This window comes from Alligator sinensis, unplaced genomic scaffold (assembly GCF_000455745.1).
Source record: "Alligator sinensis unplaced genomic scaffold, ASM45574v1 scaffold1113_1, whole genome shotgun sequence".
Lineage (NCBI taxonomy): Eukaryota > Metazoa > Chordata > Crocodylia > Alligatoridae > Alligator > Alligator sinensis.
This window is the reverse complement of record NW_005843040.1, coordinates 1-17,066: the sequence shown is the minus strand read 5'-3', so window position 1 is coordinate 17,066 and position 17,066 is coordinate 1. Positions and strand designations below refer to the sequence as shown.

The 17,066-nt window shown below is 38.9% G+C and overlaps 1 protein-coding gene across 5 annotated transcripts; it reads right to left on the bottom strand.

Moving 5' to 3' along the window:
* Positions 1 to 1,612: 1,612 nt before the first annotated feature.
* Positions 1,613 to 16,426, bottom strand: LOC102367730 (lysine-specific demethylase 6A-like). Of its 5 annotated transcripts, XR_003092064.1 has the most exons (6): positions 16,233 to 16,426; positions 14,916 to 15,057; positions 7,725 to 7,851; positions 6,586 to 6,756; positions 6,042 to 6,452; positions 1,613 to 2,486 (listed from the first exon to the last, which is right to left on the bottom strand). XR_003092064.1 is itself a non-coding variant. In XM_006036940.3 (5 exons), the coding sequence occupies exons 1-5, from the start codon at positions 16,411 to 16,413 to the stop codon at positions 2,457 to 2,459; spliced, it is 651 nt and encodes a 216-aa protein (XP_006037002.2). In that variant the 5' UTR covers positions 16,414 to 16,426; the 3' UTR covers positions 1,613 to 2,456. The 5 variants fall into 5 exon arrangements, 4 of the variants coding, with proteins under 4 accessions (XP_006037002.2, XP_025049167.1, XP_014381899.1 ...); XM_006036940.3 differs by lacking the exon at positions 6,042 to 6,452; XM_025193382.1 differs by lacking the exon at positions 1,613 to 2,486 and having other exon boundaries at positions 5,459 to 6,452.
* Between the last annotated feature and the right edge of the window lie 640 nt (positions 16,427 to 17,066).

Genomic DNA, 17,066 nt, shown 5'->3' with positions numbered 1-17,066 from the left:
AATGCTTCATAGACATTTAAAGCCACAAAAAGCTTCAGTTAGGTTGCTCAGTTGTTTCTGATCTATCTTGCCTCCAGCTTCACTGCTGTAATAAAAACTTTTTTTCATAGAATGTGAGAATCTCTCCTTTCTAAGTGAAGAAAGAAGCTACAAAGACCTTTGGTTAATACAGATTAGCCCTTTTCCTGGTTAGTTTCCCTAGTACTAAGAGACAAGAAGATCTTTTGTTGTCTTTTGCAGTTGAGGTTGGTTGTCTTACTTGTATTTGGGTTTAAAGCTACCATAAATGTGTAGCTTTTCACCTGCAGCACAGGATCTCAGGATTACAGTATTTATGACTATACAAAATATATAATTAAAAAAGCAATTTGTAGAATTGGTTATCAAAAGATGCTTCTCATTTTAAATGAACCTCAAATATTTGCTTCCTCACTCCTAGTTCATAATTTGGCTGGCAAGAGCATAAGTGTTGTCATACCACCTTTTTAATTGCTATCCTTTTTTGTTTAACAGCTATAAATGATTCTCATCAATTTTTATAACTATGGCAAAACTGTACTTAGCCAAGCTGTACTGATTCTTGATTAAACCAGACTTTCTCCTTTTGAAATTACAAACATAAGAGGCAATTGTTTTTAGTTATTATTTTTCAAAATATATTATTTGCACACTTTATGCCTGTAACACCTCACATTGATTACAGGAAAATATAACAATGCAATCAACAAGGGTAACCCACTAGGAATAAGAATTCTGTTCATTTGATGCAGAGCTTTATGCATCAGTCAACTCTGATCGATAAGAAAACTATACATTTTGAAATTCAGATTTAATGCGTTTTCAAGGAACTGCTGAGAAAGAATAGGAGCAACTTAAAATAAATACTGCAATAATTCATACTGAAAATTGTTACAGTGATATATTGTAAAGTTGTCCTAAATAAACCTAGTGCTTCAAAAATTTTACCAATGAATTTGTATTACAAAATATGTGAAAATACAATAAGATACCACAAACAATGTCCTTTTTGGGTCAACAATGACACCAAGATGACTAGCTCTTATATTTAGTTTGTTAACTGTATGTATTGAAATGTACAAATCTCAGTTTGGTTGAATTCTAAATACCATCCCCACTCAAATGTATGTTTAGCTTTCTCATCCCTCCTCTAAAACTACTGCCAAACCTTCTGTCAAAACCAATATTTTTCTTAGACCTTTATGTTTAGCCATTACTTATTTTCTACTACTATGTTTTGGCAGCAACTATTTATTGGTCTGTTATTGCAAAAAGTGCAATATAACAATAAACCAGTCTGAAGGTCATTTTATATCTTGAGGATACATACCATATATTTCTTTAAAAATAATCATACTTTTGTAAGCAATACTTTACAGTAGACACCTTAAATCTACCATAGATGTAAAACTTAAAACGAGAAAAATTTAGGCTCTAAATCTTTATACACATATTTATATTCAGATTTCTATATATATTATATATATACACACACACAAGAGTATATATAAAATATATATAATCAGATTCAAAAACTGAACAAAAACTGGGCACTGTACATAATATCTTTTTAAAACTCAAACAATAGAAAAACTTTAAACATTAAACAATTTTAATAAAAGTTTCTGTACAATGCTAAGCAGTTTTATTTACATATAGAAAATGTAATAGGAGTAGTGTTTGAAATTACAGAACTCCTTAAAATTTCAATGGCAGGTAATCTGGAAAAAATAACAGCATTCCATTCACAAATATTTTCAAGCAATAAATATGTATTTATAAATAGTGTAAATTTACATCAAGATTAGAAACAAAAATCACAAATCTGAAGTTTATTCCTTAGTCTATGTGCAACCCATTTATCTTTGTGACTTGGCTGTTAATTTTTTTAAATTTTATTTAGGAACCAAAAGTGTAACCGTTATGGTTTCAAAACAAGACAGAAAAACATAAAAACAGTAAAAAATTTATCACCTAACTTTTCACATTAAAAAAAAAAAATGTTGCCCAAAGAAAGACTTAAAATTTCTAACTACCTTACAAAGAAATGACCAGCTAGGCTAGTACTTATTCCAAGGGAAATTCTGAAGGGGAAAAATGGATGAAACCAACTCATCAGCCCAGAAACGGAGAAATACAAAAGAGGTGGTCTTCAAGTCAGTAGTCTGTATAATGTTGCCAGTTTTGTCAGATATATACAAAACATGGAATTATTTTTTTTTTTGAAGTACAGCTGGATGAGCTTTATTTGTTTTGAGTTCTGGAGTAGGAGGCAGTGCTCTCTCCTGTCCAGTTGGTTGACACTCCGCACTTGGAAGGTTGCATAGACACAGCTTTCAGCCAGCAGCCTTACGGGATAGCTACAAAAATCAGTGGTGCAGAACTGGGTCACTTCCTGAATATCAGAAAAATATTCATTTAATGTCCATGGAAAAATGTCAAGATGAGGAGGATGGCAATGGTGGAGCCTGAAAAAGAAAATATATTAGATTATCTTTCCTACAGTGGTGTAAAGTTCAAATTACTCATTCAAGATGTGTGCAAACAATATGTACAAAATTTAAATGACATGAGTACAATTAGCTTTATGTTTGAGGGTTCTTTATTTGCATGCTGTCTTATATTTTTTCTGCACATACAAGCACGACATGTATTTTACGTTTAGAGTATGTCAATAATACTGTCCATCGTGTAGTGCAGGGGTGCTCAACACCTGGCCCACAGACCAGATCCCGGCCCTCCCCAGTGCTGCATCCTCCAGCCTGCGGGGCTCCCCACAGGTCTTAAAACAGGGGTGTGCAAAATACGGCCTGTGAGACCATTCTACCCAACCCGCAGGGCCCCTAAAAAATTTGGAAACTTAATATTTCTCTGCCTATGGTTCCTGTAAAAAATGGCAGGAACCAAGGGCAGTAGGACACAGGGGAAGCCTGGTGGGCTCCAACAACAGCCCCCAGCCAGAAGCCCCAGCCGTGGTTTCTGGGCTGGGAGCATGTGGCTGGCCTGGCGCGGGAAGCTCAGGTAAGTGGGGGGCACCCCAGGCAAGGAAGGAGTGCCGGGGGGGGGAGAGGGAGAGGCTCCTCCTCACCCACATCCGATGTCCCACGCTGCAACTGCTTGCAGCCCACATGGGGCTGCCTGGGCCCGCTCCAGACAGCCCCACGCAGGCTGCGCCTGCAGTGTAGGGCACCAGGCATAGGGTGGGGCCGCTTCTCCCCTGCGCTCAGCTTTTCCCTGGACTCCTTCCCTGTGTGGAGAAAAGCGGCCCCTTACGCAGCCCATGGCCAGTGCCCCACACTGCAGGTCCGGACAGCTCCGCACGGGCTGCAAGCAGCAGGCAGAGGCAGACCCAGGCAGGCTGTGAGTGGGTGCAGCGTGGGGCGCCGGGCATGGGGCAGGGAGGGGCTGCTTCCCCCCCCTCCCCCAGTCTGGCAGTGGGGCAGGTTACGAACTGGTGCTGAGCACATGGAACAGTGGCCCCTCGGCTGCCCTATGGCCAGTGCCCTGCACTGCAGCCACTCACAGCCTGCCTGGGCCTGCCTGTGCCTGCTCCGGACAGCCCTGTGTGCACCTGGGGTGCACACGCTCACCTGGGGTTCCCCATGCTCAGCACCAGCTTCCTTCCCTGCTGGCAAGCAGGGGGTCGGGGCTGTGCGCTGCCCCCAGCCTGTACCGTGGGGCTGGGGGGCACTTGGTCCGAGTGGGGGGAGCCAGTGGGAGCACAGGGCTCGCACAGGTATCCCGGGGCCAGTGCTGGAAGGGCCCAGAGCAGGGTGGCAAGAATGCGGGGTCCCAGCTGGTAGGGGCTCTATGGAACCAGGCCAGCTCCCCCCTCTCCCTACTGGTGCAGCCCAGCCTGGCTCCATGGACCCCTGCCAGTCTGCGCCCCGCTTTGGGCCCCACCAGTGCTGGCCCTGGGACACTGGCCCCAAGACATTGGGACATTGGTACCAAGATGGTAACCAAGGGGTGGGGCACCTGTCAAGGGGTGGGGCTACTCGCATGGCCCTCGACAGCCTACTAAAATTGAGTAAGCGGTCCTCTGCTCAAAATAATTGCCCGCCCCTGTCTTAAAATTTGATGGCAGGGAAGCAGTGGCATTGCTTCCCTGCTGCCAAATTTCTGCACTTGTGGAGAGCCCAGGGCTCTGATCTTGGTATGTGGGGCTGGGTGGGAGTAGCACAGAGCCCAAGACTTAACTGCCACACACAGGACCCAAGATCCTAGCATATGGAGCTTGATCCTGGTGTACAGGGCTGAGTGGGGTGGCACAGGGTGCTAAAGTTTGATCCTGGTGTGCATGGTCCCAGGGCTGAATTCTGGTGTGCAGTGCCAGTGTGGGGCCCAATCCCAGTGTGCAGAAGCCAACCAAGGCTCCACAGGGCTGGGCAGAGAAAGCAAGGGGCCCAAATCTTGGCACACAGGGCTTCACCCAGGCTGTGAATCATCTGGCCTGCAAGGCCAAAAGCTTGTGGATCGCTGATGTAGTGTAGTGTAGAGATATCCAAGTTAGCTTTAAAACAAGCCAACTTGGGCCTGGAAGCAGTCTAGCCAGGGCAACATGGAGATCCATGCAAATTAACATACTCTATTTTTTGTTCAAAGCTACTTGGCTATCAACTATACTTCAACCCTTTTTATCTTTGGCCACAGGCAGTGTTGGCAAGTCACAGAAATGTGTTCTTGGACAGTAAGAAGTCCTCCAAATGTCACCACTACCTAGTGACTTATGATACATTTATAAGACTCCTGGATGGCCATGGAGAGAGCCTCAGACTTCCCCACACAAAAACAAGGAAGTCTCCATGAGAACACGGTAGTAATGGTACCGTTTGTGGAGGAGAATCTGGGTCTTGCCCATTCCTAGCAATTTGTGGCAGAAGTTTGACTCCAGATGACATCTGACCATTCGATTCAAAGCTTTGGTTGTGCAGCACCACCGTTAAGACATGTCCGCATTGATTTCTCTTCGCCAGATCTTGGAGGACTCCTTACAAAAGGCTGATTTTCCCCAAAACAAATAATAAGTAACACCACAGACTCAGCCATGATACACTACCTGGCACCAGCCTGATCCCCCTTTGTCTACCCAAACACACCAAGTCTTCTCCACTAAATGTACTGAGATAACCTGTTTCCGTGACTTGCCAACCCTGCTTGCTCCCTCCGCACAGACTCAACTTGGCCTGTCAACAATGACGCTTGTTTTTTCCTCTCCTCAGTTGACTACACTTACTCTTGACACCAGCCACATCATCTGTTCTTTAAATGGTCATGTTCACTTTTAAAATGATACTAATAATGGCTCCCAAAGGCTGAAGATACTAGCTATGGGGTCCAAAAGTTGAAATCTTTTTACTTTAGGCCCAGATAAAATAATTTAAAAATCAACATAGCAATTACTTAGGTGAACATAATATTAAAAATAGAACTTGCCTCTACACAACCCTTCCTGCACAATTCTCTCCCTCAGAAATATGCGATAACAGGTATTTGCAGGATTTTCTGATGTTCATCATTTTAGTACCAGAGGACTTCACAAAAATTAATGGGTCTGATCTTTTAAGCATGAAGTGAAGGTCAACAATGTTGGTTTCTGTTAGACTAACAGAGGGGGTGAATTGCACAGGAGAACAAGAAGTCACCAGCCCAAGGATAGTTTAACCTTAAAAATAAGGTAAGCAGTGAGCTTTGAGCTAAATCAGTCTAAATCAAGTGAAAAGCAGATCTCCAAACACTTTTTGTTGCACCTAGAAAGGCATCAAAAGCCGTAACAATTTCTGGGTTGCAAATTCAATTACAATTTTAAATTCTCAAAACACTTTCTCCAATTATTGTTTACTTTGCTAAGGAGGCAAGATTTGTCATGAATAAATCTAGCACTACACACACACACACACACACACACACACACACACACACACACACAGTGTTCAGCCAAGCCACCTGACCTGCCTGCAATGACAAAACCTAGAGAAACATACGGGTAATCATGCACCAGTACAAGTTAACAGGCTACGTACAGCACAAGTCTGCAGACAGAAATGGTGATGGACCTGGTCTTTTCTGCTTTGTATTAGAAATGCAAAGGAGACCCCACATCAAAGAAAAAAATATTTGAGAACATCCACTTGCTCAGTAGGAAAACAAGGCTGATTTAAGGTTTTTAGTATACAGAACATCTTGCAGCTGTACTGACTTCCTACCAGACCAATGTATTAGAGTTGCTCTTGAAATTGGTGCTAGTGTCTCCAACTTTTATTGTTCTCATTCCTCCTCACTCTCCATTTAACCATTATGATTTTCAGATGGTCTCGCATGGATTTTTAAAGCCACGTCTTTATGAATTGCAACAGTCCCTGCAAACTCAATGGTATGTTCTGGTAAATTATTGTACTTTTTCCACAGATTTCTATCCCATCAATTTTCTTTCCCTGTAAAAATTAAATAATCAAATACCTCCATTTGAAACAGACAGTCGATGGCGCTCTAACACAACGGGCACCAAGACAGTAGAAATGCTTTACAAATCAGAGAGTTACGCAGCCACTTATTGATTTGACTTACTAATGTAAATTGGTCATAGACATGCATCAAGTCCTCCATTTTGTACTGTTCTAGCACCACAAAGTTTTCCAGGTTTGCGCTTATCTTTCGTGCACAGTCTTGGCAATGTACAATGTAGGTCTTCCGAGAATTGCTTTCACTTGTGACAAAAAGCAGATCAAAGACTTCTACCTGTTGAATCAGAAACAGAAAGCAATGTTAAGATCTCACTTTGGAAAGTTACCAAAAATCAAGCTTGCCTGGTTTGGTATTTACATCCTGACTTCAAGGGTCTGCAGAAAAGAAAAATAATGATAGCCAGTGAAAATCCAAACTTCTAGGATTCAGACACAGGAAAAGGTACTCTTTTATTCAATCCAAAGAGGTAATGCTACTATTAGTATTTTAAGATGTTTGGCTAAATGACACTCAGAAAGGGACAAATCTTTCCCCAGTATTAACTAAGCAAGTTTCACATTCTGACTGACACTTACTCCTATAATCCTTACACACCTGTAAAGAAAGATAATTTAAAAGCCTTATTCTACCTGTTTTGCAGAGATGGGTAAAGACAAAATTAAGGGCAAGATTTCCCCCATCTACTGCTCTTCAGTTCCCTGTTTTGGGCGCTCAGCCTGAGACAACCTGTCAGCCAGACTGGTTTTCAGAGGTGTTAAAAATACTGCTTTTCATTTGGTCTTCAAAGTTGTTACCCAATTCTTCAAAACAACATATTATTGAACACTAGGGAGACTCAAATTGCCAAGCAAGAATGATATGTTCTGTGAAGACGCCACACTGCAGCTGTTTGTCTATTTCAGTGGTCAGAAACAGGCCTAAAGACTTTAAAAATAGAGCCCAGTCTATCAAATTCAGTGTAGATGGATTAATTTAAGAATCTACCCTAATGGAAAAATAACTTGATTTCTTACTGCAAAAACAACTATAACACATATCTAGAAGACTTGCTTGTAAGCTCTTCTGGAAATGGTACTGTGTCCTTCTTACATATAGAATGCCTAGCAGACTGTGGGGTATATTGCAACTCAAATAAGATATAGATAATTAACAATAAGAACAGTAGCAATAATGGAAGACAGCTAACAATAGAAATAAAAAACAATTTGAAATGGTAAGGCTTTTTATTTAATTCTACTGACCTCACAAATGCTACAGTAATGAGCTGGCTCATCCTTTGCTCGCCCATGCCAGACAATCTCTTTTCCTGCAGCAATTAGAGCTTCCCTTAAAGTCTGACACTGCTTGAGTGTTCTTAACAGGCAATACCTATCACAGAAATCAGAATGAGATAAATGTACACACATTTCCACTGTGTTTAGCTAAAAGCTGAACTTTGTGTAGATTTATTCAACCCTAATGCCCCATAATAGTTGGTACATTTTAAGTGGAACACTTGCATTTTTTAAACACAATACAATAACACTGTTTTCTATTGTAGCTTGTCCCTGCATAATTCCTTGGTTTGTAACTATCACCCAGAAAGTTTGGCTGATTTATCAAGCTAAAATTAACTGTTGCATTATGTCACCAGTCCAAAACATTGAAATAAACCTTCCTAAAATAACCAGCTTCTAGTTAGCCAAAGTTGGTAAATTTAAGTTCTGGTAAAAATTATGCTGCACAGTCTGGAAATGAAAGTGATCCTCAGCTAGCTATCAGAAATGTATACTATTGAACTGTTCCAACTAGCAGAGAAACCAAACACACAACTCTCAGAAATCTGCAGAAAAAGTGTCTAAAATACAAGCACATTTTTACCTTTACTACACTTACTGCACCAATGAACAAAAGAAAGTTTAAGCGCTCCCAAATGATTTACAATTGTTTGCAATACTTACATAAATGACCAACCTCCTCCCCCCTCATTTGTAAAGCAGTTAATTATTTTGCTTTCCAATGCTGCATGAGCTACAAAGGTTCTCAAAAACGATGAAAATGGGCAAAATCAGTCCTATATTTCAAAACTGTAACATGTAATTTACAATAATTTTTAGCTCTCAACTACAGCTTGCAGTAGAATTGTAGCCTTTAATTTTCTCCTCTAAAGGGTGACTACATTACAGACACATTAGCCATTGAAGAAAGACTGGAAAATGTAAGCAGCAAAAATGCTGGATAGAAAACACAGTGAATATAAGTTTTGCCTACATTTTCTTTTAGACTTCTCTAGTTCTTTTTTTTCTTCCCAATTTAGTCTTAAATTGCTAGTGTACATGTTTTAGGTACTTGTTTCTTCTGTGTATTCCAAATGGTTAAAAGAATTTTCGATTTTACACAAAGATTATTCTGGAAAGATATTTCATACTTAAAATTGTCTAAGGTCTTATTAGAATCTTTACTGTACAAATTTTATAAACTATCAACACTACTCAGTTGCATTGAGCTTCCAGAAAAAAAGCTGAAATGCTCTTCTAGGTAATTCTTCTCTATTCGATATTACATTTTGAAGTCAATGGGACTCAAGCTCCTAAGGCACTTGGGGATGATCCCAATCTTTCTTGTAAGTGCTAACAAGTGGGCATATTGCTCAAAAGTGACCCAAATCAACAGGGTTAAATGCTAAGCACTCTTATGCAAACAATACAATGAGATCAGAAGAAGCAGCAGCAAGAGGGAGTATGAATCTGTAATCTCCGTGAGGAAGGCATTCCCCAGGGGATCCAGTCCTTGCTCCTAGGATTTTCTGTTTTTTAAATCAAATACTAAAAGATAAATTGAATACACGGTCCTGGAAGCATAGACCAGATCCCAAGTTTGTTATCCTCTAGGCTGCTCAACAGCCCCACTTAATACAGCAGGAAGACAGAGTAGCTTATACTTGATTCTAAGTCTAAAATGAAATGCCTATGGATTTTCTCAGTCTAACATGGAGTCACCTAATGATTCTATATGACGAAACTATTTAGCAGAGGCAGAAGGAGGATCAATCTGGATTGCTTTTCATGATTGACATTCCTAAATTCTACTCAAATTCTGTTTAGGTGCTGAATAATTTGGAGCTGTCCCTTAGGGCTTTAAAGTTAAGCTCCTAAGCTTATATTCAGTCATGGGCAGAATGGTCTAAAGCTTACTCTTGACTATGCTAAAGTTTACTATTTTAAAATTTATTTTGGTCTGTGTGTGCATGCAAGTTCATCAAGTGCTCTGATATGGTACCCTCTTAAAGCAGTAGGCTCTAAAATTAAATAAACTTTTAAGCTGTCAGTTTTTTGTGTTATTGTACTGATGTTTAGAAGGCTCTTTGGGCAGGCTATATTTAACATGAAGCATGATAGTGTCCTTCCCATAAATGTTCTCCAGAATCTCAGCCTTTACATCCAGAAGTTTTCTGTTACAGTCATTAAGTACAAATTGTTGAATGTGTAACCATGAGTAAAGACTAAGCTAGGTCTGCCTGAGCTTGCAGAAAGCTTGAAACAAAACTACTCCAAATGATAACACAATTCTAAAATGTCAACATTGTTAACTATATAATTTCCATTCATAACATGTAAAAAAGCAAGTATCACTTAAGTAATTCAGTAGTATTTCCAAAAGTATGGGGTATTTGAAAGAACTGATAAGGGAGTTGGGGGCAGATGAAGCTGTATAAATTTACAGTTGCAAAATCTCAACATGGTGAAACACAGGATTGGAATGCGCCTCTTGGGGCTGCCACCTATGTTTGTAGACAACTACTTAACATCAAATGGGACTGAAGAGAGGTATGACTGATTTACTTCCCTGAAAGGAAGAGGAAGAAAATGGGAGGGATCACCTTTAAAAAATTTGTGAAATTCTGCTCTGCATAATTTACTATTACTTCTTACACTTCTTTTTGGTATTTGACAAAGTTTTCAAAGCCTGGAAAGTATTTTGTCCCATCATCTTGACAATATAGTACTGGTCTTTTCAAATTAGTAAAGAATATATTTATGCTACTGTAATTTAAAGATGGCTGGCTGCATATTTTCACAATCCAATGTTTACTCTTTTACTTGTGGCTTGTAATCAAAATCTCTGTTGTACCTTTCACTTATATCACATTTCCTTTATTACATTTTAAGTCTATTTTATAGGGCTATTATTTATTTAAAATGATATTTAAATTTTAGAATTAAATGATCATCTTCCAACTTAATATTATGCCCCCATTTATTCCCCCTGCACCTATAGAATTTTTTCTTTCCTTTATGACATTTTTGCTGTTATTTAGTAAATATTAGAGGTGGTCTTCTCTCATCAAGTTTTAAGTAATTTTGGGTATTTCTATTTGGTCCCTCTCCATAATTTCAGTACAACAATATCTTTGAACACTGCTTCATGAAAAGCTTCTATTTTTTTGTGTTATTCAGAACAGTCCTGGGTTGCACATTAATTAAAATGTGTAAGCCTTCTTTTAAATTAATTTGACCACTTTTCACTTGCATAAGCATCATTAAGCTTCCCCCCACCAAATGTACATGTATTCTCATTATTCACATTTAGTTTATACAGTTTTTGAAGAGTACTCATCATCACCATGTATGCAGGTGGAAGGCATCTGTGTTTTCACCTGAATAGACACTCTCTCATATGCTGAGCCCCTAAAGAGCAGAGAGCTTGCAGTGTTGATACTGCACAGCCAGGGGTCCCCTCTGCATGCATCTCAGCATGCTCTGCAGGCTACTTCAGTCTGCCTGGGAACAGATGGAAGCAAAGCACAGGGCAGCCCTGACTGGCTGATCTGGACTGCTCAGGGTCAGCCTGCGTCTTCCTGCCACACAATGTGGGGATTGTGAAGGGGGTGCATCCTATTCCCTGCTCAGCTGGAGCAGCAGAGTCCAGCCCAAATGACACACTGTTTTCCTGGGGGGAGTGGAAAGAGGTATGTAAAGGATGGAGGAACAAAGCACCCTGGGATGCTAGAGGACTGCACTATAGCTTCTCTCAGAAGGAAATGTGTACACACATTCACTTTCCCAGAAGAAACTTTCCCAGGAGCAATTTAACCCTAGTTGTTCCTGGGCTATTTTTCTTTTAGAGCAGCCATTTTTGCTCTTAGAGAAAAATCCTGAACATCTGTACACTTGTGGTTTCTACTGGGAGAAAAGTGACTCTCCTAGGAGAAACTGAATGTCTGTACATGGCCAAAATCTGAGCTGATAACTAATTCCTTTCTGATGATGAAGTTCATGCCTGTATACTGACAGTCTATCAACTGAAGTTTAAAATGGATGGCTCTCAAGTGCTGACATCCAGAGAATGTAGAAGGAATGGACACAGAATTTCCAGTTGGCTCCATATCTTCCCAATGAAGCAGCTCCAGATGACAGGCTTGGATAACTGCCTTTCTTACTGAGGAAAACTCTTAGGAGGGTTCAAAAACAGACAGTAATTTCTTTATGCTTCTGACACCTATCTTCGGGTATGCCTGTATCAGCAGGGGGTAAATTTTTTGGCAGGTGTGCCATAAATTAAGGCCTGTGCCCATCTCAAGTGCCACTCCAATTCTCTTCCCTTCTTGCTCTGCTTTCTGCCCCTTGCCCAATCTGCTGCTCTGCTGTTTGTTCCTTGTCCTATCTGCTGTTGCACCGCCTTTCTCCCTCCCTGATTTGCTGTAAGCCACACCCAGAGGTTGCCTGAGCCACTTATAGCATGGTGCCACAGGCTGGCCTCCCTCGTCTATGCTGGCCACATACTGATTGCAGTGTAGTGTACTCAAACTACTTTTAAACTGGTTAGTTCTGATACCAAGAGCAATCTAGTTGTGGCAGCCTGGAAGCAAGTATAGGCTAATAATTTACTCTGCTTCTTGAATAAATTAGTGAAGTGTTTTTTCTCAAGGGTGCACCAGAAATCAAAATCTGGATGATTTGTTTACTTAGTGAGACTTAATCCAGATAAAATGAGAGATCTTGGTAGACCGGAAAAAACAAATGCAAAGTAGGGGGGAAATTGTGTGATTATGTCCTTCTGTGGTGCATGTTGGAAACTTAGGTATGGACAAACCATCTTTTCAGCTGATTTAAAAGGGGAAGATAGCATGCATCATCTACATGGTTTGTTAATTTGGTATGATCATGGTACAAATTAGTTAACCTAGCCTAACTTTGACACTGAGCGAAAGACTGTTACAGTTGCACACTTGCCTACCTACAGAATCAGGCAAATGCAACAGATTTTTACATCTGTTCATAACTGAAGGCATCTAATTAGGTTCCAAGCTGCTGTCATGCAGAGAGCAAAGACCAGACACAATGACTGTTTTCTATATCCATGTCAGGTTGGGATATTTCAACCTATTTTCTGGAGGGAGAAGTTGGTAACCTTATCCACGTTTGTCACTTCAGGCTCTGAACTACTTTGATGCAATTCCAAAAATCTAAAACTTGTGCAAAACGTGACTGCCCAACTCTTACAAGTATGTCTTGCCAATAGGTCTTTATATACTGATATAATGATCTATGTTGGATGTCTGCTGGCTTTGGAAAGGGCTGTTCAAAGAAACCTGCAAAAGATATTTTTTTAAAAAGTAAGCTTTTCTGCCTCCCTACAGCAAATGGAGACTGCTCATTCTTTTCCTGTTTATTTTTTAGATAGCAATGTGAATCTCAGGCCAGGTACAGACATTACACCTTTACCAGTATAAATAATTGGAAACTAGTCTATACTCATAATAGAACACATGCTCGGCACACAAAACCGATCTATACTGTATACCAAACAGAAGCTCCACATACATAGACTGGTTTAAAAATGGCAGAACCTGGTTTAGGATTACCCCACAGTGAACGGTGAACGTGTGTTCTGTTCGCTACTGATCTAGAACACCACTAACAGAAAATCATGCAACTTAGATCGATTCTTCCTCAGGCTTTTTAAATGTCTGTACCTAGCCTTAGTGAGACATGCCAGCAATTATGAGAGTAAGCACCAATGACTTAATTTAAAGAGTATAAATGTTGAATCTTTAACATGCTTTCTTTACGTACAGTGTTATTTCCTGTAATTAAATAGGCATGCACAAGCTACACACGCAAAATCTCCAAAATATATAGTTTAACAGTCACCACTCCAATCTTTTCCTTCTCTGTTTGCACTCTCATGGTTCTTATGATGTTACCATTTCACAAGTTTCCAAACCATAAAGTGTGCTTCAGTCTAAACATCACTCAAATTTTTACAGTAAAACAACAAGAGGAAATCACCTCAAATTCTTTATAGACCCTTTTCAAAAAAGTGAGCCATTTTTCAGTTTTTCTTGCAAGTTAAAAGCTAACTTTATAAATAGGTGACTTAAAGTGAAAATTTTTCAAAGTTTTGGTCATAGTTTGTTTCTCTTTCCAGGAACAACTGCTGGAGTTAGAATTGGCATAGCTGCTCAAGCTTGGAGTTTCCTTGGTTTGAAAGACTTGCTCTCTGATTAGTCACTTACTCTGAAATTCATTTCCCTTCCCCAAACTCTGGCCTAGAACACAAATATACTGGTCAGTAGAATATGGTGTAGATAGATGCATCTATCTTTTCATAAGTTCAGAGACTGACCGTACTGCTAGAAGTACTTTTGTAGGGACCTGTACAGCTTGAAAGGTATGATAAAGTTACTCTGAACCTAAAATAACCACTTTTAAAAATAAAGAATTAAGCAAAAACAAAGCAACCAAGGCCTACTACTTTAAAAATTTAAAATATTATCACCTCATTAATAAGTGAATTCATTGCTGGTGTGTTCAAAGCAAAACATGGAAAGAAGGCTTACCAAACCCATTATTCTTCCCTGTAAAAGATGTTTTAAGTTGTTTCTTTTGATGATAGGAGGATCTAAGTTTTCATTATATATGACTTATAAGAACAATTAAATTTAAGTTTAAGAATAACGAAACATTCTTTCCCACAGCTCACTAAAGGCCTGATTTTGCAGCTTGGTACATGTAGGCAGATGCCAATAGCTGTAGAAGGAGCCATCTGAGTCAATGGTAGCCTGTCTGCATGCACTAAGTTTCAGGAATAAGATTTTGGAAAACGTGAACTGCAAAGGTTAACTTCAGATGAAAATGTCTCCAGAAATCTAAAAAAAAAAAATGCCTGAAAGATGACACTGTATACCTAATTCACCTTGTTACAACAATATTCATTTCAGATAGTGTCAAATACAATGCAATAAAATGGGCATCACTAGAAAGTGTGTATTTATTTTGAATACTCTGGTTTAAAAATATCACCTTGTTTTTTCTAGAAGTGGAGTCCTACTTCAGTCTTTTCAAATTAAGTGTTATTTGAGTAAATCCTTCAATCTGATTTACTGGTAGTCAAAATAAGAACAGCGAACAGTCCGAGACAATGGATACAACGTTCAAAAAACCACTTACTTGATCATTTCAAAAAGCTTTGGATCTGAGACCTTGATATTTCGTGCCATGTTCCATGAAAGATGAACCATGGGTACTATTGACTTTACACTCTGCAGTTTATTCCACTCGTACCGTTCCACTGCCAATTTATATTGACAGGCTAGAAATAAACAAGTTATAGGAATATTAAGGCAAGCTGGCAAACAAGTAGACAAGATATCCAAGATCTCTTGGTCACACCCAAAATTTAGGTTTTGTTAAGATTAGAGAAACTGTATTGTATGATGCAGTGGTTGTGTTTACAGTTTTTACAGTGTTTTTTAATACATTGTCAGTCTACTACACTTAGGATAATTACAGCTTTAAATTTGAATATTCCTTTTTAAGATGCATTTCAACTTTCAAATATGTTAAACATCAAAAATCTAGCTTGCTAGATCTAGTTGCCTTTATTCTATATATATAATCCAGTAGTATTGGTACAGTATGTAATTATCTTGAAAAGGCAGATTACACTATTCAGAGATTTCCTGCGATGTGTCAAGCAAATTAAAGCTACGTTAATTATAAACGGGAGAGACTATGGAGAAAAAACTGTGTTAATTTTATACAGTTTACATGTTGATATTCAGACATAATTTAAGTCAATTTGTATGTTCCTGGAATGATCTTGCTAGTTTACTGTATCTAAACAAAGTTTATAATGGACTTCTAAGCATCTTTCTGGAGTATATATTATTTCAGTTAGACATCTGATAATTTTTTTTTTCTTCATTCTCACATCACTATTCCCACCAACACTCCTCCCCCATGCCTAATGACTATTATAGCAGCATTTCTGAAACAATTAGCCAGAGGAAATTATTGGGTTTAACCTGAATTCATACACTGATATTCCTTTATGAACACAATAATTTTACAGCGATTTGTAACAGCCTGATGTCACTAAAGAAAGGATAGGTGGTATTAGTAGTCAAGAAAGGACGGGTCAAGCCTGCAACATCTGTGCAAGGAGAAAATGAGGTTGTTAGGAAAGCATAATGAAGAAGCCAGTCTACAAGTTAGAGTTTCTAAATAATTTCCTTTTTTCTTTACTTTCTTTGTCTTTGGAGACAAACTAATGGCTATAAAAAAATCATTTGAAGGAATTGTGAAAGAATTGTAAGCTTATGTTTCCAACTTGCCTTTGACAGGAAAACATCTAAGCTATAAAAAGTGGTTTTAAGAGCTTATAAAATTTTTGATTTTGTAAAATATAGTGAATGCAAGAAGTCCAAAACAATTGGGGAATATTTACAAATTATCCATGTCAACATACACATTACTTTACTATACCTGTAAGCGGGCCAACATTCCAAGCAATATTGTTGCACCAGCCAATAGCCTGAACCCAATGAACAGTGCCAGCATTTATCCATACCAAATCCCCAGGTCTTTGTATAAACCTATAAACAGGGACATTGGCTTCATATAAGTCTTCCAGATTAGGCCACCAAGAGCCCATTAGGAAATTCATATTATTTCTGAAACAAAAGAAAAAATAGAATGTGTAGCATTTATTGAGAGATTATTATTGGTCAAACCTTGCCAGTTAAGATAAAATTAAGTAAATCAAGATTATTTACCAAAAAAATCTTTCCAGTGTCTAAGTAATAACTCAGGAGACAAGCAAAATAAAAGGTTTCAATTTTAAAGTGAGTGATTATAATTCAGACAAACCATTAAACCCTGCTATTGTCCTACAATCTATCTGGTTGTTAGAAATATATAGGTGTCCTTCATTAATTTTCCACACACTACAATATTTTTTTCCTGAAATCTCAATATTGTTACCACTGAGATAGTTCCATTAGTGGTTACACCCAGCATAGCTTCAGTGCTGACTGACAGTGTACTGTTATTTTAACCATGATGGCATCTAAATCTGCTTAAGGCAAGTCTAAATAACATGGTGTTCAAAATATTAATAGTTGCTGCTGCCACGTTTCCACTACACTGTTATCATAGCTAGATTGCAGCAATGGTGGGGAAATTAAGAAGAAAAAAAGTATAGTGTAGACAAGACGCAGTGGACTGCTGAATACTTACTTATTACCACATTTACCCATATCCAAAATTATTTTGAATTTATGACAACACCCCATAATTAGATTCTACACATGGAAAATT

What these genes read in the sequence shown, in the direction of transcription:
- LOC102367730 (XM_025193382.1), bottom strand. Translation starts at nt 16,413, where the DNA reads ATGAATTTCCTAATGGGCTCTTGGTGGCCTAATCTGGAAGACTTATAT. An exon ending in GAATGTTGGCCCGCTTACAG is followed by an intron (nt 15,058 to 16,232) that starts GTATAGTAAAGT and finishes GTTTATTTCTAG; the next exon opens with CCTGTCAATATAAATTGGCA. An exon ending in TCTATGACCAATTTACATTA is followed by an intron (nt 6,453 to 6,585) that starts GTAAGTCAAATC and finishes TAATTTTTACAG; the next exon opens with GGAAAGAAAATTGATGGGAT.